The sequence below is a fragment of the Pectinophora gossypiella genome, chromosome 9, assembly GCF_024362695.1.
Source record: "Pectinophora gossypiella chromosome 9, ilPecGoss1.1, whole genome shotgun sequence".
Lineage (NCBI taxonomy): Eukaryota > Metazoa > Arthropoda > Insecta > Lepidoptera > Gelechiidae > Pectinophora > Pectinophora gossypiella.
Window position 1 is genome coordinate 4,212,500 of NC_065412.1, and position 24,679 is coordinate 4,237,178.

General features: G+C 36.3%; 1 protein-coding gene across 1 annotated transcript in view; it reads left to right on the top strand.

Moving 5' to 3' along the window:
- The first annotated feature begins 746 nt into the window (after positions 1–746).
- The window catches only part of LOC126369378 (angiotensin-converting enzyme), a 161,342-nt gene continuing 137,409 nt past the window's right edge, over positions 747–24,679 (top strand). Inside the window, exons 1-7 of the mRNA XM_050013754.1 lie at positions 747–1,527; positions 19,971–20,129; positions 20,458–20,698; positions 20,865–20,947; positions 21,377–21,583; positions 22,169–22,338; positions 22,988–23,112. Of these exons, the coding sequence (XP_049869711.1) occupies positions 862–1,527; positions 19,971–20,129; positions 20,458–20,698; positions 20,865–20,947; positions 21,377–21,583; positions 22,169–22,338; positions 22,988–23,112 (1,651 nt within the window). The 5' untranslated portion in view covers positions 747–861. The remainder of the gene's footprint in view (positions 1,528–19,970; positions 20,130–20,457; positions 20,699–20,864; positions 20,948–21,376; positions 21,584–22,168; positions 22,339–22,987; positions 23,113–24,679) is intronic.

The window sequence follows — 24,679 nt, forward strand, 5'->3', positions numbered from 1 at the left end:
GGGTAAATATAGGATGATAATACATAATTATATTTAGGTACGTCTGATCCCGGATGGGTTGAGCAAAGCCAGAAATTGTGACAAGATCAACGTATTAAGGACATACATATTTGATAAGAAGTCTTAAGAGATACATAGAAAGCTGATAGGATAAATGAAATTATAAAAATTAAAATCTATAATGTTATAATTTTCCCCATTAGGAGGCTGTGATCACCGTGAAGGAAAACATCGTAAGGAAACCCACATTCCCGAGAAATGCATTTTCGGAGGTATGTGACCTAACAAGTCACTTCTATAAAAAACCGGACCTGTCAAATCTTCAGATTAGGTAAGCGGACTCTGTGAATAACGGGATAATGGTAGGGAGATAATATCATAATGTACGTAAGTAAAGGGACGTATCTACTTCTGAGCACTATTCTTTTACTCAGGTCGACAAAATAACAAACTAAAAATGAATATTTTGACATTAACTTCATTTAATACTGATTGATGGATCATGCAGCATTTTTGGTTTAATAGAGCTTATTTCTTATTGTTATATAGCATAACATTGTTATACGTTTATTTGTTTGTTGAAGTTCGGGTATAAAATAAATAACTATTGTATTATTATTCTCGTCAACAATTAATTGCACACTATAACATACCCGCTACCTTACGCTACTGCAAGGGCACATTGTTTTGTACCAAACAGATGTACAGACGGAAAGACAAAGCTATTCACACGGCCCGAGTTCAGAGGTAAGCAACGCCGCACAGTTGTAACCGCGATCGCAACCAAGCACAACGCACCATTGGTTGTCAACACGATTAAAAAAACTTGAAGAAAAATCGGGCCGATCCGGCCAATTAACAATGGCCTGTGCTCACGCTAGAAGACTCACCAGAGTCTGGTTCCAAATTAAACTGGTGCTGTTTTTGTCAATTCTGTGCGCCGCTGATCCTCAACTTGATCTACCGCCGCTGCCGCAAGTTTCTAGTACACAACGCAACCCTTATACCAATTACGGACTACTATCCAGTACGCCCACATCTATAAACTCCCCTGGAAACCAGTACGATGTCCAAAATCAATTCAGTACGGGAAGACCAAATCCAATTTCCACTCCAGGAGTGTATCCTGTGTCCTCAACCCCTTACAGTCGTATCAACCCTGATATAAACAACAATGGATATCCAAATCTTGACTATGGAAATGGTAGAATACCTAGTTCTACAACGAGACCTTATGATAACAGGAATCGTGATGATAGAATAGATATCAATAATGACCCGAACTTTAGAAGGAATGACCCTAATTTTGTGAGAAACGACCCGAACTTCGTTGGGGCGAATCCATACGACTTTAACAGGGGTGTAGACGGGAATAGTATAGACGATAGGTTCCACCAAGTGAATTTGCAGCAGATCAGGGACTTTTTGCTTCAAGCTGATGACCAGGCTTCGAAGGAGTGCACAAATAACGTCGCGGCGCAATGGAACTTTGAAACCAACGTCAACGATGCAACTCAACATGCTGCGGTGAGTGAAAAGCTATGTTAATTTATTTCTGAGGTGTACCTAAGTGACACAATACAAGTAATAGGTAATTTACAAGTACTCAACACTTTTAGCACTATATTATTATTATTATTATTAGCCTATATGATCCCACTGCTGAGCAAAGGCCTCCCCCATATTTTTCCAAGTATCCCGGTTCTGTGCGAGCTCTATCCAGTCTTTTCGATAACCGTCGAGATCATCGCGCCATCGTTTCCGGGGTCTACCACGTCTACGGTGTCCGTCCTGTGGTACCCAGTGCGTGATGATCTTTGCCCATCGTTCCGGATACATGCGGCACACGTGTCCAGCCCAGTCCCACTTTAGCCTAGCGGTCTTCCTGCCAACATCAGCTATACCGGTTTTTGAGCACTATATATAAGTTTTATATTATTATTTTTGATAATTATTCGTGAATTTGAAATCATAAATGATTATCATGTGCTCAGCGGTGAAGGAGATCGTCGTGAGGACATATTTCCGAGAAAAGCATTTTCGGATGTATGTGACCCAACCTATATTGTTGTAACCTATATTCGTGGGTGGGAAGGTCAGACAGGCAGTCGCTTCTGTAAAAAACCGGGACCTGTCAAATCTTCAGGTTAGGTAAGCGGTCCCTGTGAGAAACGGGATAATGCTAGGGAGATGATGATGATGATTCGTGAATTTGAAATACAATACCCGTACGTACCTAGGAAAATATAAATTTGATTAAAATGAAAAATAGTATTCAAGATAGTAGTTTAATTAATAATCAGTCGATTAATAATCGGTCGGGTTTGCTATTTAAATATATTAGATATCTCTCAATAATACTTACTTATAATGGTTTAAAATACTTCATAATAATAGTTGTAGACTGCAAATTGTAATTATCCGCAAATAACTTACTATACGAGATCGCAATCAAATAAACAATGTGCCTACAACACATTATAAAATGACGTGTCACATTTGTGCCCTGAGAATATTGTGTTTTGTTGCTTTTAGAATAATAAATCCATAATTACAGTGTGAAGTTGTATGTGTTGAATTCCCTACATACATACATAAACTTAATGCGTTCAATGGCTGTTAGTAAGCCATAATTCCATAAGTCGCCGATACGCTATGGCCAAATCACCGGCGACGGTCGCCAAACAATGTATATTGAAATGTATGGCAGGTAACTCATATGGGGCCTTGCCTACTTAGAAACGCATGGCGACGCTTTGGCGACGAAGCCATTTCATTACAAATTGTTTGCCTACCCCTTCCGGGATACAGGCGTGATGCTATGTCAAATTATTTCCCTAAATGAACGACGCGTCTCACGCCACCTTCTTGACAGACACTTTAAGTTAATTTATAGGCTGTGATTGCGATAATGATCCAACCTCTTACACGGTCCCATACAAATCTTGAGCATTTACCAGCCGTTGGAAAGTTTCCGGGCATCTAAGTTCCCATAGAACAATGTATGAGAGATTTCAATAGATAAAGTACGGTGAGTTTCTTCATACCTCTCGCGAAACTCAGGTCTTCGCGCGTTTTTGTGATCTAGTATTGTTCCTGGTAGAAATTGATTGCGCTCGTATTATACTTGCGATAGACAACATGGTATTTACCGTACAATGAAAATTATACGCATTTTTCTGCAATTTCTATGAAATAACAACGTTTCATTGTCAGTGTCTGTTTAACATCTGTCGTTATACTAGCTTATAAGTACCTAATAAATAAATATTAATGTAATGACTGTTCTAATAAAGTGCAATATCGGTTGTACAATGTCGGTACACGCCGTCGCTTGTGATAAGTTATACGAAGTCTATGAAAATAGCAAAAATATATATTTTTATGAATTTCCCTTGGGCTAAGGACCCATAACGCCCGTGATGTTATTGTTTCATCATATTAGAACACAATCATTAGACAAGCAATAATTATGTTATTTCGTACTCTATATTCAAAGTGTTAGTGACATCGTAACGAATGCAGAGCGGATCTTTTTTTTGAGCTTTTTAAATTATTTACAATTCTATACTTTTGCAATGGAAAATTCCACTTGACTTTTATCTATACTTACTTATAATAAATCTGTAGAGAGGTCAATTCTGTACATTAAATATTTTTTCAAAATAACTATCAGGGGGTGATAAGTGATCGATACTGATGCCAAAAATGCAATCAGTAAAATTTTTGTCTGTCTGTCTGTCTGTCTGTCTGTCTGTCTGTCTGTCTGTCTGTCTGTCTGTATGTTCCTTATAGAAACAAAAACTACTGGACGGATTTTAATGAAACTTGGTACAATTATTCTTCACACTCCTGGACAGGTCATAGTATACTTTTCATCACGCTACAATCAATAGGAGCAGAGTAGTGAAGGGAAATCCTTTTGTATGAAAAATCTAAACCACTCAAGTTAGACGTTTGAAATTTGGCATGCAGGTACCTTAGATACCGCAGAGGTGCACTAAGAAAGGAATTCCCGAAATTCCTACGGGAACGGGAATTAGCGGGAAAATCCTTTTGTATGAAAAATCTAAACCACTCAAGTTAGACTTTTGAAATTTGGCATGCAGGTACCTTAGATAACGTAGAGGTGCACTAAGAAAGGAATTCCCGAAATTCCCACGGGAACGGGAATTAGCGGAAAAATATTTTTGTATGAAAAATCTAAACCATTCAAGTTAGATGTTTGAAATTTGTCATGCAGGTACCTTAGATACCGTAGAGGTGTACTAAGAAAGGAATTCCCGAAATTCCCACGGGAACACGAATTAGCGGGAAAATCCTTTTGTATGAAAAATCTAAACCACTCAAGTTAGACGTTTGAAATTTGGCATGCAGGTACCATAGGTACCGTAGAGGTGCACTAAGAAAGGAATTCCCAAAATTCTCACGGGAACGGGAATTAGCGGGAAATACCTTTTGTATGAAAAATCTAAACCACTCAAGTTAGACATTTGAAATTTAGCCTGCAGATACCTTAGGTACCGTGGAGGTGCACTAAGAAAGGAATTCCCGAAATTCTCACGAGAACGGGAATTAGCGGGAAAATCCTTTTGTATGAAAAATCTAAACCACTCAAGTTAGACGTTTGAAATTTGTCATGCAGGTACCTTAGGTACCGTGGAGGTGCACTAAGAAAGGAATTCCCGAAATTCCTACGGGAACGGGAATTAACGGGAAAATCCTTTTGTATGAAAAATCTAAACCATTCAAGTAAGATGTTAAAAATTTGGCACGCAGGTACCTTAGACACCGTAGAGGTGTACTAAGAAAGGAATTCCCGAAATTCCCACGGGAACGGGAATTAGCGGGAAAATCCTTTTGTATGAAAAATCTAAACCACTCAAGTTAGATGTTTGAAATTTAGCATGCAGGTACTTTAGTAAACTTAAAGCTTAGTTGCAACAGGATATTACAAAATTCCCACGGGAACGGTAGTTAGCGGGAAAAAACATTTGTATGAAAAAATCAAATCTAAATAAAAGGAGAAACTGACTGACTCAGTGACTGACATATCAACGCATAGCCTGAACGGCTAAATGTAGGCATTTGAAATTTGGAAGGGACATAGCTTAGGTACCGTAGAGGTGCACTAAGAAAGGAATTCCCGGAATTCCCACGGGAACGGAAATTAGCGGGAAAATCCTTTTGTATGAAAAATCTAAACCGCTTAAGTTAGACGCTTGAAATTTGGCATGCAGGTACCTTAGTTAACTTAAACCTTAGTTGCAACAGGATATTGCAAAATTCCCACGGAAACGGGAGTTAGCGGGAAAAAAACATTTGTATGAAAAAATCGAAACCGCGTAAGATAGATGTTTTCAATTCAATTCAATTAAATTATTTATTGCATTCCATGTAGTACAATGGGGTGTTACATAGGCATAGGAACTAAAACATGGACCCTGTAGGGCACAGCAACGTTGAAGGGAAGAGAGGAAGTGTGTATTAAAATTAAAACTCAATGAACAATCAATTAAAAAAAAAATCAATTCAATCAATTGATTCAATCTAGCATGCATGCATACCTTAGTAAATATAAAGTTTATTTTTGGCTGTATTTTGAAAAATGGGAGTTATTGGGAAAAAAATTGTATGAAAAAATCTAAACTGCATAAGTTAGATGCTTGAAATTTGATATGCACTCCCACACACACAAAGATCTCTCTCTTATATAACACGCCACGCGGACGAAGTCGCGGGCAAAAGCTAGTTCAGAATAATGAGCTGAATGATCCCTCACACCCTCGTTACGATGTCACTTACACCCCACACAAATATGTATATGTAGCCATACAAGTACGTATGGGAGTTAGTGACACCGTAACGGAAACGCTCGCTCGTTGGCTCGGCAGCCAATAACTATGTGAGTACGAAATGATACTGTTGTTTATACATTGTTTTAAGTTTACGCGGCTATTATCATAATTAAAACACATAATAACGAGTTCTTACCGCGTATGAGACTCCCGATATTGGGAGTCTCATATCCCTGATTTAAACGCGGTAAGAACCCGTTATTATGTGTTTTAATTATGATATTGTTGTTGCTACCTTACTAACTACATTTATTTTTAAACAATCACTAGCTAAACTACTCTATAAAAGGATAGTTACTCAGCATTTTAATTCTATTGTCCAATAAGAGATCTTATCACTGTTAATAAGGTCGTTTACATAAAAAATATTGAAGAAAAACACATATTATTCAGATCATGAGTTTGTATATCGGTTCTCACGCCCTGGTGTCATAAGAAGTATACTTAATAATTAATCTAGATTGTGATTTACGGAGTTGTCTATATACAGAACAAGGAAAAATATAATGTTATTTTCGTGTAACGATTGAGCCATTAAATAGTATAAATGAGCCATTTGCATACACGGGTTTATCTAGAGTAAAATAAATATTGTGGATATGTTTAGGTGTATATTTGTATATATGACACACTAATAATAATTCAGCTCATTATTGTTAGTTAATATCATGTGGAATTTTCGATAGCAAAAGTGAAAATAATTTAAAAAACTAAAAAAAAAACATGAATTTTGCGACGGAAAATTCCACTTGATATTAACTCAGAATCATGGTCTGAATCACCCCCTTAGTATTCGTCACGGTGTCACTAACACCCCATATATGTGGTTTTTCATATTATATTTATTTCGGCGTATATAACTTACACAGGATAAAGTCTTGATTTCTAAATAAGAACCAAAAGGTACACATGTTTTAAATAATTATATGATTACATAGACCATCCATACAACAGCCATATAAGCCTTCAGAGAATGATTTAAAAAATGACTGATGTATTTTTAAGATAGGTGTAGTATTACTAGAGAGTCGTCAATTTTTATAGGCAAGTACTGATCTCTAAACTCAGGCCTAACCCCCTAGGCGATGCCCTGAGCTGACATTACCTTATCAGTTCTGAGTATGTATGACAATAACAAATAGATTGTGTACCTACCTACCTAGACATAAACTTACCCACATTATGCAATGTATACCTACTACGTGTTAAACTCAAAGCATCATCATCCCCCTACCATTATCCCGTTTTTCACAGGGTCCGCTTACCTAACCTGAAGTTTTGACAGGTCCGGTATTAAACTCAAAGCATCAATTTTCTCAATTTTTATGAACACAGTTGGCTCGACCATTATATACGGCGATACGATTCACCACCTACGTTGGACTAACATAAAGCTCGGTGAAGCGTGGGAGTTAGTTCTCTTGCGATAGATGTACCTCTAACTACCCCAATTGGGATTTAGTCGTGAGCTAGATATTTTTTTCCATTAATCATTATACAAATAAGGGATTTCCTTTGAGTGCGATATTCCGAAAGAGTCAAGGATGTTACGGTAGACACGTGTACGAAGGGTCTTATTTGACTATCGTTTCGTCGCATCGCGTAGTTTGCTAGGCCTACAATACATATGCAATAATATCATTATATACTCGACACTTTTGATAAAGTTCGTTTCTTAAACTGACTATACTGGTCTTCTTCTTATCGTGTGTGTTGTGAGGTGGAATACCAGCCTGATCAACCCTGGTTACTATTGAGCCGCCATAGGCCCCTGACATGACTCATGTAACGACTACGTACTTACATCAGCAAGTAGTAACCGGGACCAACGGCTTAACATGCCTTCCGAAGCACGGATCATCTTACTTTCGGACAATCAGGTGATCAGCCCGTAATGTCCTAACCAAACTAGGGATCACAAAGTGATTTTTGTGATATGTCCCCACCTGGAATCCATCCCGGGGCCTCCGGATCGTGAGTCCAACGCTCAACCACTGGACCAAAGAGGCCGTTACTTATACTATACTATACTAGTGATCGAACCCATCAGTTTCAGAGTTCAAAAATTCAAACTGTGTTCTAGAACACGCAACCAATCAATTAGGTCATATCAAATAATCCAACAAAAAAAAACAAAGGAAGAGCGATTATCAACGCATCGACTATTGTTTCTGGTGACCTGGCGTATTGATTTTGGTACAGCCAGTAACATCCGTGATTGCGAGGTATGTCTATGGTTATTCTCGCCTGCACAATGAGAGACAATGGCGGTAATATTACCAACAACCGGATGACATTAACTAATCGGTGTATTACAATTATAAGTGTTCACATTGCTTTACTTTTGTGTAGTAGATTAGAAAATTTATTTTTTGCATGCTTAAAAGAGAGCTCCAACCACGAAAATTTAAATATTGTGTTTTAAAGAAATAAACATTTTTATTTATTATTTATTTATTTATTTAAAATTCAACTTTGACAGTTTTACCACAGGACGAGGTTTCTGAGCCCTAGTATTATAGCCCTTCGCAGATTAATGTATTATAGTAAATTATTGTATACCTATTGCATAACGTTGCCGTAGTAAATAAGGCATTCTGAATTGATTTTTACTAACAAAACCTCGCAATAGACACGCTAGTTTCAATCCAGGTAATTTTGTGGTCTCAATTTTTACCCAGATTGAAGTTAATCTAGGTTTGTTTAAAAATAACAAACCAGACTGTGATTTTTAAAAAAAGCGCTTACATGGTTTTTAATACAAGGCGACGATAAGTAAATAGACGTCAGCTTCAGATCATTCGTTGTGACTTCCGAAGTTCCGACTTCTATAACGAACTTGCTTTTTCTTGAATATAAAATATAATTAGATTTGCAAAAAGTTGACATACAGCTATCTCACAGAGTTAACAGAAAATTATTTACGCTTGTGAATAAACATATTGCTGATAGTACTAAATGCGATGAAGTGTTTAAAATAAAACTCACAACATAACATAAGCTTACGACTCAGTTTGATAAGGGCCATAAATAATTTAGATCACCGGAATACCAAGCAATAATTTTGCGCTAAATTAAAATGTCACCCCCGTTAAAAACAAGGCTAAAACAAAATGGCCGACAAATATGGCGACAGCTGACCAAATCAAAATGGCGGAACTAAAGCGTCCTCGGCCGATGTATTGTCATCTGTAAATCGGTAGGGTTCGTGACCTATAAGGCCTGGGACCATGTAACAATGAGATAATTCATTACACCAAGGCCCCCCCCATTGTACGTTATTGTCTATAGGCCATTAAAGTTAGGAGGATAAGATAATGTGCGAGTAAATATGGCTGAAGACCATTATGACGTGTGGTCTGGAGTCATAAAAATATTTTTATTTGTGTTTTGTAGGCCAGCTACCATTAAACTATTTTAAAAAGATTGGAAAAAAAATATTTTATTTTAAATTGAACACTATACGGGCGTGAATTGAATTTATATATAGAAATATCTTGACGCACTGCTTGATAACATAACAACATAATTAAAAAAGTACATTAGTGTAAACAATCTTGACCAGATAACTCCATAGTGTGACTCTAGGTTGTTAAAAGTATTTTAGAAGCAATTTACTTTGCAATTTAAAGAAAAATCTAAATAGGAATCTGCTGGTCATTTAACACTTTTAATGTTACCTACATCATCATCTTCATTATGTGAGCTAAACATAAGCTGTACATCTTTTAATAGGGTACCCTCTTCATGTCATTAAAAGATGTACAGATAATACTGACATACCTACTTGGTCCAACTTATTTAAGTGCTCTATAGTCTCTTTTGTACGATCGTGAATACGATCTGTCACGAAAAAAAACTTTTTTTCTAGATCTAGGTCTCTTAGTTTGTACATTGCCAGAATATGATTAAAACTTTACTTAGGTACCATCGGAGGAGACTAAGTCATCATTATCTCATCATCTCCTTAGCGTTATCCCGTTTTCACAGAGTCCGCTTACTTAACTGTAAATATTTGACAAGTGCGGTTTTTTACATAAGCGACTACTAGACTGACTGACCTTCTAACCTGCAAAGGGAAAATCAACCCAATAAAGATTTAGGACATATATCTATATATATATATATATATAACGTCTTTCGGGAATGGGGGCTTCCGCATGCTGCTGTTAAAGTAATTATAAAAAAAAAGAATTACATAAGAACTTCTTTCAACTACTGATAATATGTTTTTATCATCTCCCGAAGTCCAAATCATCGGCGATAAACAAACTTTATCCTTTTCGGGCTGAACAAAAACATCAATTTGCTTTATAGCAAAAACGGATCACATTCTACAAGGAGTTGTAAAAACGAATTCTTTGAAAGTACGTGATGGTACTGGATGGCACGTAGAGGCACGTGTTAAGGACATTGCTACAGTTGTTTATAGTTATTGAAATGGTCTGTAATTGTCGGACTTGCATTATCTTAGTTTATCGATTCATAGCTAGATGCTGGTGATAAGGATTTTCAGCACAAATCAATTTTAAGTTGAAAAATACTGAAGACGTAATTAGAATAATACGGCGCATGATGTTACTGGATGACATCTGATTTTTTTAAATCAACAAATCAAAAATCGATTTCCTCTGTTTGTGATGCTTCACAGTCGATTTCGACTACAGCGACAGCAGCTGGTGGACTCCCGTTTTTTTGATCTGCAACTATTTTTTGTAGACATTATCTAAGAATCAATTTGTGTATATACAACAACAGCATTAAGATATCAGTTGAAAAAGAACATATTGTTATTCGCTTTGAAAGAATAAAGGTACCTACTGAATTATTGTTTTTGTGTAATAATATTAGATTTACAATATTTATTTAGGTATTTCTTAAATAAAATAATTGAGATATTTTGGAATGAGAATAAGCTGTCCCGAACTGCTCTCAATGAATACAATTTTCTCAACTTTGATTTAACAATGCACAATTTTGTCAAAAGAAGCGGTCTTTATTAATTTCGGCAGCACCTTCACCTTCAATTCATAACAATTTCTCACGGTCATGACACTGTGACGTCACTTTGCTCGAATTTTTTCAATGCTCATATTTTGCACAATTTTGATAAGTACTCTACCTGTTTCGCTTTGACCTATTGAGTGTGCGTGTTGTACCATTGTGCGCGAAAATTTTATAATGTTTTGTGAAAACGCGATTAATGCAAAGCTTGCTTTCCCCAGGTATTTTTAGAAATACAATTTGCACTAAGAAAATTTATTACAAAAATAAGTGATTCGTTAGTTAAAGCGTTATTTTTCAAGCAATTTACTGATATAAGTTTTTTTTTTTTTTTCAATTATTATTATCACAACTAGATCGTCATAATCCTTTTAATAATCCTTAATAAATAAATGAAAGTTATATTATTTTAGCAAAGGCACGATAGGACTCTTCTTCATTTGAAGATCCTTATAATTATTGCATTGCCATTTCCTTCAAGTCATCCTAATCTCAGAATAATCTTGCCTACATAATTTCACCCATTCTGCGACCTCAGTCAGTTAATAACCTAACTTAACCTACGAGGTAATACTTCTGACAGCGACTGTACCTTTTCACACAGCCCACACACATTTGACAGTGTGCTAATTGATGACCAGTACCGTACTATACTGACCTTACACTTTACTTACTCTCCTTTAAACCCTGTACATTTCTACTCCCTTACAATAAGGCTCGCAGTAGTAAATCATATGTTTTCAAATAGAAAATGGAGGTTACAATGTGTATTAACGTGCAAATGAGTTGCATAAAGAAAGAATTGTGTCATCTGTTAAACTTCAAAGTGTTTCAATGGTTTGTGTACGCGACTGTTGTTATGAACTTGAACTCGTTTCGTTATGAATGGATAGTTCTGTTTGTTTAGCCACGGCTTTTTTAAGATGACAGTAGAGGCAATGTCAGGCTAAAATTATGAGTTATTCGTTAAAACGATTAGTATGAATTCTGACACTACTAAATTGTGTAGCAAATACTATGTATAATATACTAACGGCTTCCGTGGTCCAGTGGTTGACCGTTGTGGACAAATCACAAAAATTACTTTGTGATCCCTAGATTGGTTAGGACATTACAGGCTGATCACCTGATTGACCAAAAGTAAGATGATCCGTGCTTCGGAAGGCACGTTAAGCCGTTGGTCCCGGTTACTACTTGCTGATGTAAGTACGTAGTCGTTCATGAGTCATGTCAGGGGCCTATGGCGGCTCAATAATAACCCTGACACAAGGGTTGACGGAGTTGGTAATCCACCTCACAACCCACACGATAGAATTGAGTGCCTTTTAGAAGGAAAGAAAAACCAAGGACGCTTAATACCTTTAAAATTACTCTCGGCTAATAAGCAAGTATTGTTTGTCCTACATAAGATTCGACCACTTTGCAAAGGTGTTGGCTATACCTATTTTATGGAATATATATTTTTAGTGTCAAGAAATAAGTTAAGACCGGTCCATCAACGATAACATTATCACCACAATGAGTAAGCAAAAATCAACCAGTAGACCACTTCCCAGTCCACAACGAAACCCTACTATTTACTAAGAAACATATTATTTAATCACAAACCGTGATGCTTATAATTACATGAGATAAAGTCATTCCCACGATACCACACTGCTGAACTTGAAACTGTGTTTATGTGTCGTTAATTATAATTAAAGTATATTGCCAAGTATATATTAGCATTGACTACGAGTCTGCTACATCTAGTCACGATCTCGGGAGGAAAACAGAGGGACACCTATATTACAATGGACAAGTTTTTTTGCATTATGTTTTTGTAAGTAGATTTTGTGTCCAAGCAAATTTATTTAAATGGATTCTTCGATCAACATTGATCGAAGGGTCAGTTCTATATAACTCTTATGTTTTGTTTTGGATCTTTAAATGATATGTACTTATTTATGGATGTATTCGGAAAAATAAAACAGTTTCAGGAATGTATTTTTTTGGTTGATAGATATAAATCAAATCAAATCAAATATACTTTATTGCACAGAACTAAATTTCAACAATCAGACATCACACTTGAATACAGAACAAATTGGGTGGCCTTATTGCTCTAGAGCAATTTCTTCCAAGCAACCACTAAAAGGAAACAAACATTTACAAACAACTTGGATGCGGGATGGTGCAACAAGATATAAATACCTAAAAGTAAAACTAAAGTTAATATAATAAATACTCTATAATTGTTTGGTTTGTTGGTTAACCTCGTACTATTTATTGTCTCTGGATATTTTATTGCATAGGAGATTAGTTTCGAACAAATTAATTATATTTACTGGATAGATGATGATGATGATGTCCTCCCAGACGTATCCGTCGACGGTGACATCCTTAACTAATGTTAGCCCGGCTCTAGCATGGGCGCGAGCGTGACCCCTGGGAACGAGCTCGTCTTGAAGATCTTGACGCCTACTGGATTGAGATAGACAATTTTGGTTAAAAAAGCAACATAATTTATCAACCATAATTATTTTCTGTTCAACATAAATCATTGCGTGGTGTAAAGCAGAATTGAAGAAGATCTTTGATAATATTTCGTTGAAAAGTTGTGAAATTTCACTCAAATCTATCACCATTATATTTCATTTTAACATTTATCTTTGCACTTGATGTCCTGTAATAGGCTACTTTCCAACTAGTCAAGTCAGTTACTTTTTACTAAATGTTAAAACACTAAATTACTATGGAATATGTATGAAAAAACACACAGTGACGTCATAGAAAAACGTGATAAAGTGTTTGACTTATTGTTTTTCTTGATTCAAATTCTTAAATAAGTTAAATACGTAGAAAAATGAAAATATTTTTCGTTACTTTTATATCTGTATTTATTTAGTAATCAGAATCTCATAATTTATCTTGAATCTAGTACACAACGACTTGTAGCTTTGACAGATTACTTAAAACATTGTTAGTACTATACCCACAGCTTCGACAGTTACAACATGCGTCTGGTATGCTCGCCGGCATTAATAAAATCGCTCCATATCCTACCTTAACGTTTTCTCAGAACAAAGCCGAGGTAGTCACAACTAGAGGACTCACCTCCCCAATGTCAGCGCACGTCCGTACAATAAAATATAATGAGCCTATTAATTCACACACTAACACACGCCGAGTGTGCGCCTCATTGTCGTATACCAAAGGACATTCCCACACTATGACACAAAGGTGTTTCGCAATATCGTAACGCGTAAGATGCGTTCTGGATGTTAGGATTTTGCATGCATTGAGGAAATTGAGGAAATGAGGACATGTTGCGAGAAGGATTGTCGAAAAAGGCAGGATGAAAGCGGTCGCGGGAGATATGTAGACAGAACCCTTTGAAAAGCTCAACCTAAGTTGTGCTTGTTGATTAGAAAATCTTTTTCCTATCGTGTGGGTTGTGTGGTGGTGTCAAGGTGGATTATTGAGCCGCCAAAGGTCCCTGACACGGCTCATGTAACGACCACATAGCCAAAAAAAAAACAAACAAACAATTAGAAAACACTACTCACATAACATAACACACATACGCTCACGACAATCGGGGTAGTCAAAGTATGGAAAGCTCGGTGAGGTGAGTGTACTTAGTTCGTCTTGCGATGGATGTACCTCTGTCAATGCTTAGCTTACTTCCATTCAATTCATTGTATATGACAGAATAGATACCTAACTCCTGGGGGGTTCAAAACGCCACATCGAAGCAATTCATCTAAAAAAGCAATCATCATCAGCCGTATGACGCCCACTGCTGGGCATAGGCCTCCCCCAAAAAAGCAATACTTATTGCAAATATTAATCCCCCTGTTCTCTAAATCATTGTAAAGCAATTTCAGTGTAGGTACTTACTTACTGTTTTTTGATTGAAGTTTATTAACGACATTTAGTACATCTTGAGTAAGTTCAGAATATCTTCGAAGGTTGTAAAGTAAGTAAAGTAGCTCATGAATATGAAAATAAATACCTCGATGCACGACAATAATGTAAATAAGTAGACAGTAATAAAATACTAGTAGTGGGGTTGGTAATCCACCTCACAATCCACACGATAGAAGAAGAAGAATAAAATAATTTAGGACGAGACACTAAAAGTGTGACTCTCCCGCTAAGGAATCCAGGAATTGTATAATACTCGAATGTTTTGCGAGGTAAATACAAAGTTTAAGACAAATTGTTAAACTTAAACTTGGTTCCACAAAAAAGAACGATTAACTGATATGAATCGAGTGAGTAATCTGAACTTGACCATGCAAAGAATAACCGTGAAGATTTAGTGAATTCCGAGATTATCTGACGATCAACTCGTCAAGGCTGTAGTGTTAATGAATTACTTACTTACTTACTGTGAAAATAAGAATTAATCTTATTTCCATTTTTACTTCTGGAAGCAATGCGCGTAGAACTTTAAAATATTTTTTATATAAGTATTATTTATTTAAATTTCGAATGTTGGTTATTTAAGTAATTTGAAGTATTTAAAAATTATTTCCAGCCATTTATTTTTGTTTATAGGTTTTACACCTAACTTTGTATAGAAAAACAGTGTGAACTAGCAAGTTCGTTCCGGCATTTAATTATGAAATTAAATTACCTAAAGTAATTTTTCATTGTTTTAAAATAGTCATCCGGGTTTTTCATCCACATGAAAATTCTCATAATTGTGAATGTCAAGAAAAACAATTTTAAATAGCAATGATTCATTGAGAATTATTTTTTCAAAGGCATATAATTGCTTTTTTTTTAACTGCAGCCAGTTGATTATAGAGTTGAAAGGACATTGGTGATAATTCCTATAAATACCATCTAATTTTATTTTAAGTTATATCTGTCATTTTCTTATCCGCCGAAAAGGAAAGGGACGGGTAATCGACAAGCATAAAATTTATGGAACACACGTCAATTTTAAGCACAAATCTAAACCAACCGTCTAAAAATTTTTCATCAGTCAATAACCCGACACAGTTAAGTAGACAGCCCGTCAAACGGATTGCAAGCCAGCGAGATGCCTATTTTATTCGCCCGGGTTGTTCATTCGTTTTAAAATTAACTTGTTGATAATCATCTGTCCCTTTCCTTTTCGCTGGATAAGAAAATGACGGGTATAACTTAATATAAAATTAGGCGGTATCTGCAGGAATCGGGGCCATTGAATGGTTTAATTTACACTAGCTAAGACCGCGACTTGATTCTTATGCTATTAGTATTATACAGCCTAGTAAGTCCATCATGATGGTCCATTTAGGCAAAATATATTTTTTAAATCGGATGAGTCATTTAAAAGATTACCTCCTTCATCCAAATTGACAAACTTTACTTCTTTATATGTATGCTCACACACGTAATTCCTAACGGAATCACCAGAACCACAAGTAGTCAAAAATAACTTTCACTGCTTCTGACAGCCACTGATTTGGTCTTCTTCTTCTATTGTATAGATTGTGAGGTGGATTACCAACCCCATCAACCCTGGTGTCAGGGTTATTACTGAGCCGCCATAGGCCCCTGACATGACTCATGTAACGACTACTAACTTACATCAGTAAGTAATAACCGGGACAAATGCCTTAACGTACCTTCCGAAGCACGGATCATTTTACTGATTTGGTGCTAATGGTGCACGAAATTCCAGTATGGATATGATGAACCTTATGGTGACTAAAATAGATTAGTCTATTGCCTTTAACAATACCTCTTTATAATACTAGTGTAGTGTAGAGTCCATAAAAGATGTAGGTGAAATGACTAAGATGTAGACTTTCATGTCTACATCTTAGTCAGGTATAGTGCAAGTACAGATCTTGATGCTTGACTACTCTATGTATACCCTAGTAACTATGAAACCGCAATGCCTTACAATCCTACAATGGGATTAATGTAAAAGTGTCAATAAGTAAGTAAGTAGTTTTAAAGATTATCTATGCAAAACAATAAGGTAAACAATAATCGTTTAAAGCAAATGCTTCTCCTTCTTCTTGTAATCCTTTTATCCCCTATTGGGATGTAGGGCTCGAATAACAGATTTCCACTCCTCAGCCTCTGTAGCTTGCTCCCATGACATGGCGAGAGTTTTTAATTCCCGGTCAACCGAGCGTCGTCAGGGATGTTAAAATGGCCACCTCTAAGCAATTCATCTAAGAATGCAATTTGACATTTGCGCATATAAAAGTAAACTAGCACGCAATATATTACTAGGTGAATTGCTTCGATGTGGCCATTTTAACCCGCAGGTCTCTTTGGGCCGCCCGCTTTTGCATTTTCCGCGTGCACACCAGGGCTAATATGTGCAACGAGATAAAATTATCGATCAATTTAATATATTTAGTCGAAATCAAAGAGTGTGTTTTCCCTAACATGCGGGTGACGTGATTTTGTTCGTATTTTGACAGAACGACATGACTTTTTGGGTTCACATATTAGCACCAAAATTTTATCACATTGCCCATGTTAGCTACAGGTCAGACCTCGCCGGGACGAGTGTTCTACAGGTCTAACGCAGGTAACGCAAATACTACGAAAGACGTCAAACGATAATTAAGATACAGACCAGCGTTACCAGTTTTTTTTTTTTGCCAAGTCGAGTTTTTGGAACTTTGTGAGTGAAAAAGCGGGATTATTTCCTCGAAAGCGGAACATAGTAAAAAAAAAACGTATAAAATAAAAAGTTTTTGAATATTTATCTTTTAATTTGAGTTCAAATTACGTTTACGTGAGAAAAGATAGCATAGAAAATGTATTTTAATAAAAATATAATATATTTGACCAGATTTACCCTATCGTTAAATAGTTGAGTCTTATTCGTATTTTGAATAAAAAAAAACGGAAATCAAAATCAAAATTTTTAAAAGTTTTATTTATTAGAACTTATTTAAGTATTAAAGTTTTATTAGTTTTATTTATTACACACTTTTCTGTGCCATCCGCCCGCGCTTTCTTAGTACGTTGCACGTACGGTCGAGTTATTCCCGAAAAGCGGGACTTAGCCTCTCCCGTGCGGAACGTTAAAATTCGATTTAAAAATCGGGACGTCTGGCAACGCTGATACAGACTGATTTCCCGTAACAAAAATAGATAAATGCCTCACCTAAATATGACATCGTCGGTCAATTAGAATGAATCATTGAGACTGAGACAAATAGCGTGCTGCAAACTACCTGTAGGTACTGGTATTATTTATACTGTGGTCTGAGTCATTTTAATCACAGCTTCTTACAGAAAAACTTGCTACAGTCATTATTGTTACATGCGTTAGGTAGTCATCAGATTGATGTCATTTCATTTTAATTTACACTTACACTTGATCACTCTCCGAGAGATAATTGACTGGTGGTCGGCTAAAAATAGTAATTTTATTTTATTTATTTTTTATTCATATTTTTAACTTATTGTTTAACTTTACAGCTTATAAAAATCTTAAAATTAAGATTTTTATAAGCTGTGTTTTAATTTTAAAATTCAGATGTTAATAATCTTATACTAGCCAATTACAAAGTATGACAAATTAAATTTTATAAAGCGGACAGTGAAATGTAAAGATTCATTAGAATAATTACAATAATAACTAGAAATTAACATATCATAAATTCACGTCTGTATCCCAATCGGGGTAGTCAGTAGTACATCTACATCAAGATGAACTAAGTATCCTTAGCTCACTGAGCTTTCTGTAAAAAAAGTAATTCTAGATAAATCGCTCTAAGTGCGTTGGCTTGTAAAGGTAAAAGGAAGTTATTGCTTTGATTTCTTAAAATGACCCTTAAAATAAAAATTACAATATAATACGATCCGAATGTGCATAGACACATCATACGTAGCAGCAGCTCAGTTTTTTTTTAAATCACCACGATCGTAACGTAAAAATGGAAAGAAAAAAAATTTGAAGATCTTTTTTTAGTCAAAGAGAAAATCGTAGCCCCATTATTGTGATGGGAATAACAACATAAGAATATTATGAACCAATGGATGGAAAATATTGACCTGAGTCAGTTAGGAATAAAGAGTTTGTTATCGCTAGCTGACATGATGAATGACAGAATTGACCATGGCAAAATACCGTAGGTTTGTCTTTCGCAAAACACTGTGAGTACGGAATTATGCAAATTTTTCACCTCGCCATGCCTTATACGGTTGTCATAAATGGTCCATTTGACGAACACTTAACATGCCGACTGTCACTTGTCATTTGTCACTTGATGACACCACTGCATTCGACCTTGGACTGTGGCACCATTCTGTAGAGTACTGGGCATCAAAATTTTGTTATTGTTTTTTTATACCGTTCAAGTAAGTTGGCTCAACTGTGCCTGATGGCAAACATAGAGAAGCCCTAATTGCAGTAGCAACTGAAAAGCAACGCAATGAGTCAGTTTCGAATCGGGTTTGGAACTTACGTTCCAAATATTTATATAACTTTTATCTTCCATCATCAAACGGTTCAGTATAATATAAAAGTGTATTTATAACAGCCATACGAATTTTCAATCACTTACCCACCGAAATAAAATTGTTAGAGGGTAAGACATTTAAAAAACGTCAAAAAAATTGGCTAGTTGATAAGGAATTTTATGACTGGAATGAATATTTTGAACAACAATGATATTTGAAATTGACAAATGTTTATAATGTGACTAATTATTAGGTACTTACTTATTTCCTTGATGCTTAATAATGACTTTATTTGTAATATTGTATGAATCTACACAGCTTCTCAATAAATGTTTCTTGTTGGCTGCGACTACCATACTGGTGCTTCTTCACGCTTCGCTTAAAGGACCCCACGTTGTAAGAAGGAGGGAACACTTGAGCCGGCAACCCGTTCCACTTTTTAATGGTGCGGCAGAAATTGGAGTTGCCGAATATTTTTGTGCGCGATAGAATTTCTTCCACGGTAAAGCCAGGGTTGATGGGGTTGGTAATTCACCTCACAACCCCATGTGGGTTGAAGAAGAAGAAGAAGAATAAAGTATATTTACTTTTATCTTATATTTTGCTCTTTATTTATCGTTTACTTGTGTATACTAAATGTGTTTGTATTGTATTAGTATTTGTATCTAATATTAGTTCAATTCTAAATTCTAGCTGGACGCACAGCAGCGCTACACACTATTCCAGCGCGGGCTATGGGAGGCAGCTCAGCAGATCCCTCGCGGAGCAGTTCGCGACTTCCAAACCTTTCGCCAACTTCGTCTCCTGTCCATCATCGGGCCTGCCGCCTTGCCGCCTGATCAGCTTGATAGAGTAAGTACATATACGTACTTACATTATAATATCTTGTCTTACAGTATACGTGAACCACTAAACTCACCCTTGTAGTTCCTAATAGGGTGGGCAAATTCACAAGCGACCTTTGATACGAACGGAGTCCGAAAACAATTTCCAAGATTATTATACAAATATAACGTAACATAAGGTCATGACTATATCCCAATTGGGGTAGTCAGAGATACATCCATCACCATGATGAACTAAGTACCCACACCTCACCAAGCTTTCTGTCAGACCAACGTGATAGGTGGTGAGCCGTGACGCCGTCATATTATTAAATCCGATATTTTTCTAATTTCAGTACAACCGCCTTATCAACGACATGCTGGCAGTATACAACACTGCTGAGATCTGCGCATACAACGAGCCATTCAAATGTGGACTACATCTGCAACCTGAACTTCAATTTATAATGTCCCACTCTAGGGATTGGGACGAACTGCAACACGTCTGGACTGAGTGGAGAAGAAATACCGGAAGAAGAGTCAGAGATTTATATGAGCAACTTGTGGATTTGACCAACCAGGCTGCTAGATTGAACAGTAAGTGATTAATCAAAAATAAAACGCCTGATAGAATTATTACAGCATTTACACAGACTGACTTTATTGCTCTGCAATAACTAAAGGCGTATAATATTTTTACCGTAGGTGGTATTATCACTTTAGCAAAAGCGTTATATTAATGGTAATTTTATAATGTTTACAGATTTTACTGACGCGTCTGCCTATTGGATGTTCCCCTACGAGTCTGGAAACTTGAGACAAGAAGTTGATGATGTTTGGGAACAGGTAAAAAAACTTTTCTCTTAATAACATACACTAAATAAATTAAACCTACTTACCTATATTCAAATGGGTGCCCGTAGAACTATAGCATTCCACTTGTTGCGATCCTTACATACTGAAACTGAAACTTTGCTTCTTCAGTCGTCATCTAGTTTAAATATACTAGTTCTGGTGCTTTGTAATCCATCTTCAATTAGATTACAGTATGTTCTTCTCTATTATTTTCATCATTAAAATACATACCTAATACCGGGTTCTTACTGCGTTAAAATGAGGGATATGAGATTCTCGATATTTCAACACCGCTACAAGTGTTGCCATGATCACGGGATGACTGACAGTCACCCGGGATCCCGGTATTGTGTGTTTTAATTATGATAATAACCTATTATGATAATAAATGAACTTCAAACACTCAATCGTCATTTTCAGATTAAGCCGTTGTACGACCTTCTCCACGCCTATGTCCGTCGTCGTCTCAGGGAAGCGTACGGACCTGAGAGGATCTCCCGTTCAGCCCCGATCCCTGCTCACATTCTCGGAGACATGTGGGGCCAGAGCTGGTCGGGCATCGTGCCGTTTACCCTGCCCTACCCTGGGAAGACGCTCGTTGATGTCTCACCGGAGATGATTCAACAGGTGAGTCCAGACTGAATTATGTTAATAAATACGTACCAATAGGTACAGCCACGAGTACTTATATGTATACACTTTGCAACCATGTCACATTAACTTTTTTGACAATTTAAACCGTAAGCCTCATTAAATGTCAAATATGATAGTGCGACAGGGTTCTAAAGTGGGTACATGATATTGCTCATGACTGTACTCAATGGTTGCCCGAAAAAAAATGCTAAAGAATAACGAACTCCATTGTCTAGTGGTAAGAGCGTTGTCTAACCTTCCAACCCGCAAAAACACAACCACCCCAATAAAGGTTAGGTCACCTTCAAAACGCGCTTCTCGGAAATGTGGTTTTCCTCATAATGAATTTTCTCCCCTGCTGAACACGTGATCCACACATGAATTCGTAAATCATTACTTTAGGCCCGTGCTGCACTCGACCCTGCCACCTAACACAATGAGGGTTAAGCGTTCTTCCAAATAGGCTATCTCGGCTAGCACGGCAATTTACATTGTCACTACATAAATTGACATTTTACATTAATTCTATTTGTGGGTGGTCTGTCCTTAAATAAACGATACAATTTTCATAAATTCCAGGGCTACACACCGCAGTCAATCTTCCAGCTGGCAGAGGAATTCTTCGCCTCTATGAACATGTCTGCCATGCCTCCAGACTTCTGGGCTCTCAGCGTATTCGAGCAGCCTCCAGACAGGCACATCCACTGCCAACCTTCAGCTTGGGACTTTTGCAACCGTCATGATTATCGGTGCGTAAAGTTCTGAACAAATCTGCTTAAAAGTCACCTAAGATCTAAGATCCTCCGTAGATGCCATCAGACCAGTGGGCTCTCAGCCTGTTTGAGTTGTCTCCACATAGGCCAATCCACTGCCACCTTGGGACTTCTGTATCTGCATTTGTCAAGCCAAGTAGATAATATCATTTTCGGCAAATCTACAATAGTCGCGTCAAAAAAGTTAGAAAACCAAATGCAACTTAAATTGTCGTCTTTAAAGATTCCAAACTTTGTTGTTCATCTATTACGACTATAAACTTACCTACTAAATAAAAAATACGATCCTTGAAGTCCAATTTTCATGCTTTCGAAATTCGTAGGTTGTTCATTTTATTTATATTGGAGTTCAGAGGAACTACTACTTATCTGAATAGTCAGATAAGTAGTAGCCAGTAAGAAGAAGACAAAAGTATGATGACATATTTTATACGACATCTTGGGAGTTAAAATGGCCACATCGAAGCAATTCATCTACAAAAGCAATACTGCTTTTTGACATTTGTTCGCCTTGCGCACTTACTTTTATATGCGAAAATGTCAAATTGCAATATTGCTTTCTTAGATGAATTGCTCCGATGTGGCCTTTTTAACCCCCCCTTATCTTCTGTTTTTCTCATTTCAGTATTAAAATGTGCACACACGTGGACATGAAGGATCTAGTGACCGCTCACCACGAGATGGCGCACATTCAATACTTCCTGGCGTACAGAAACCAGCCCAAGGTGTTCAGAGACGGTGCCAATCCTGGTAAGTTTTATATTATTATATTTTTTATCTTTTACCTTTTTTAGCCTTTAAAAGGGAATGAATTTATTTATTTAAAATAAATTAAATACAATTAGTCACTTAAGAATTAAAATAATGATTAATAAAAACATTTTAAATTATTGCACAAACTAAAGTAGATACTTACTAAAAATAAAATAAATAACAATAATAATACTTCGGCCCCACGCACGCCTTCAAAGAGTCCGGAATTCCTTAGGCCCGAGATATGGAAACGACAGACGTAAATAATAATTAATTATAGCTTCGATCTTAGATTTTCTGTATCAGGTACATACATTGTACGGATTTGATTAATGGGAAACGCAATATGAATACCTAAGCACTAAATAAAAATTGTTATTATTCACGCGTCATTTATTTTATGTTATATTTCGAATAATGATTTGTTGTAGCGTGATTGCTTCACATAAACTATAACCTAAGATATTATTTCTATTACTTACCGTATAATAAAAACTAATTATTCGTAAAAAGAAATCAGTTAATACACTTTAAAGAATGAATTTTACAAGAATGTTATAGCAGAAGTAACAGTATTCTGTTACTTTTGCATATTTGGGTTGTTCTTCTTTTTTATCGACAATGATCTGTCCTTCGTTCTGCTTCTGATAAGTTATGTTTTAGAATTTTATTACATGTTATGATTGTCCAAAAATATAGTTATCTTATTATACTCAAAATACAAGCAAAATACTAATCGGATCCTCAATTAGTTATTAACGTAGCTTGATCGTTTTTCACAAAATTATGTGACAGAGTGGTAAATTGAAACGCTGTCTCAGATGAAAAGGGCCACTCTGTCCCAATATTTTTTGGAATGCGCCTGCAAAGAAAAGTATGTTACCAAGATGTTTTAAAATATTTATTGCTGTTATAATTTTAAAGATGTTAAATCCGATAAATCGAGAAAATGTCTTTTTATTGTCGATAAAAAAGAAGAACGACCCATTTGCAGATGGAACAGATACACCTGCATTTTAGGAACCTAACTTATTTTGTAAAAGTTATTCAAATTCCAACGCAATAGTTCTTATTTTCTAAATGAAAGTTACCTATACTTACTAATAAAAGATAACAATCTTAACAATAAAATAGCCATGGTGTCTAATGTCAGAGATCGCGTCTTTCCTTTCCTGTTGGAAGGTCAGAAGGTTGAAAGGCGATTGCCTTGCTTATGTAAATAAACTTAGGTTAGGTAAAACGACTCTGGAGTTGACCGCATGAACGCCAAGAAGACTCTTAATCTCATGTTTTTGCCTTTACATGTTTGTCAGATGATTTGAGCAGTGTTCTTGTGACAATTTTTAAAATGACTTTAAATGCCAATGCAAGAGCGGCAGTAGCGGTCGCTCGGTTGGCATTTTCGTTGAGGGTCTTTGGATGGCATAGATGATGAAGCGACCCTCTCATATCGTCGCTGTTGTCGCTAACTGACGTGTCTACAATTTTTGCGAAACTAATGTGCCTTTTGCAATTGTCAATAAGACACAAATTACTTTAGCAGAAAACTGCAGATACCTCAGTT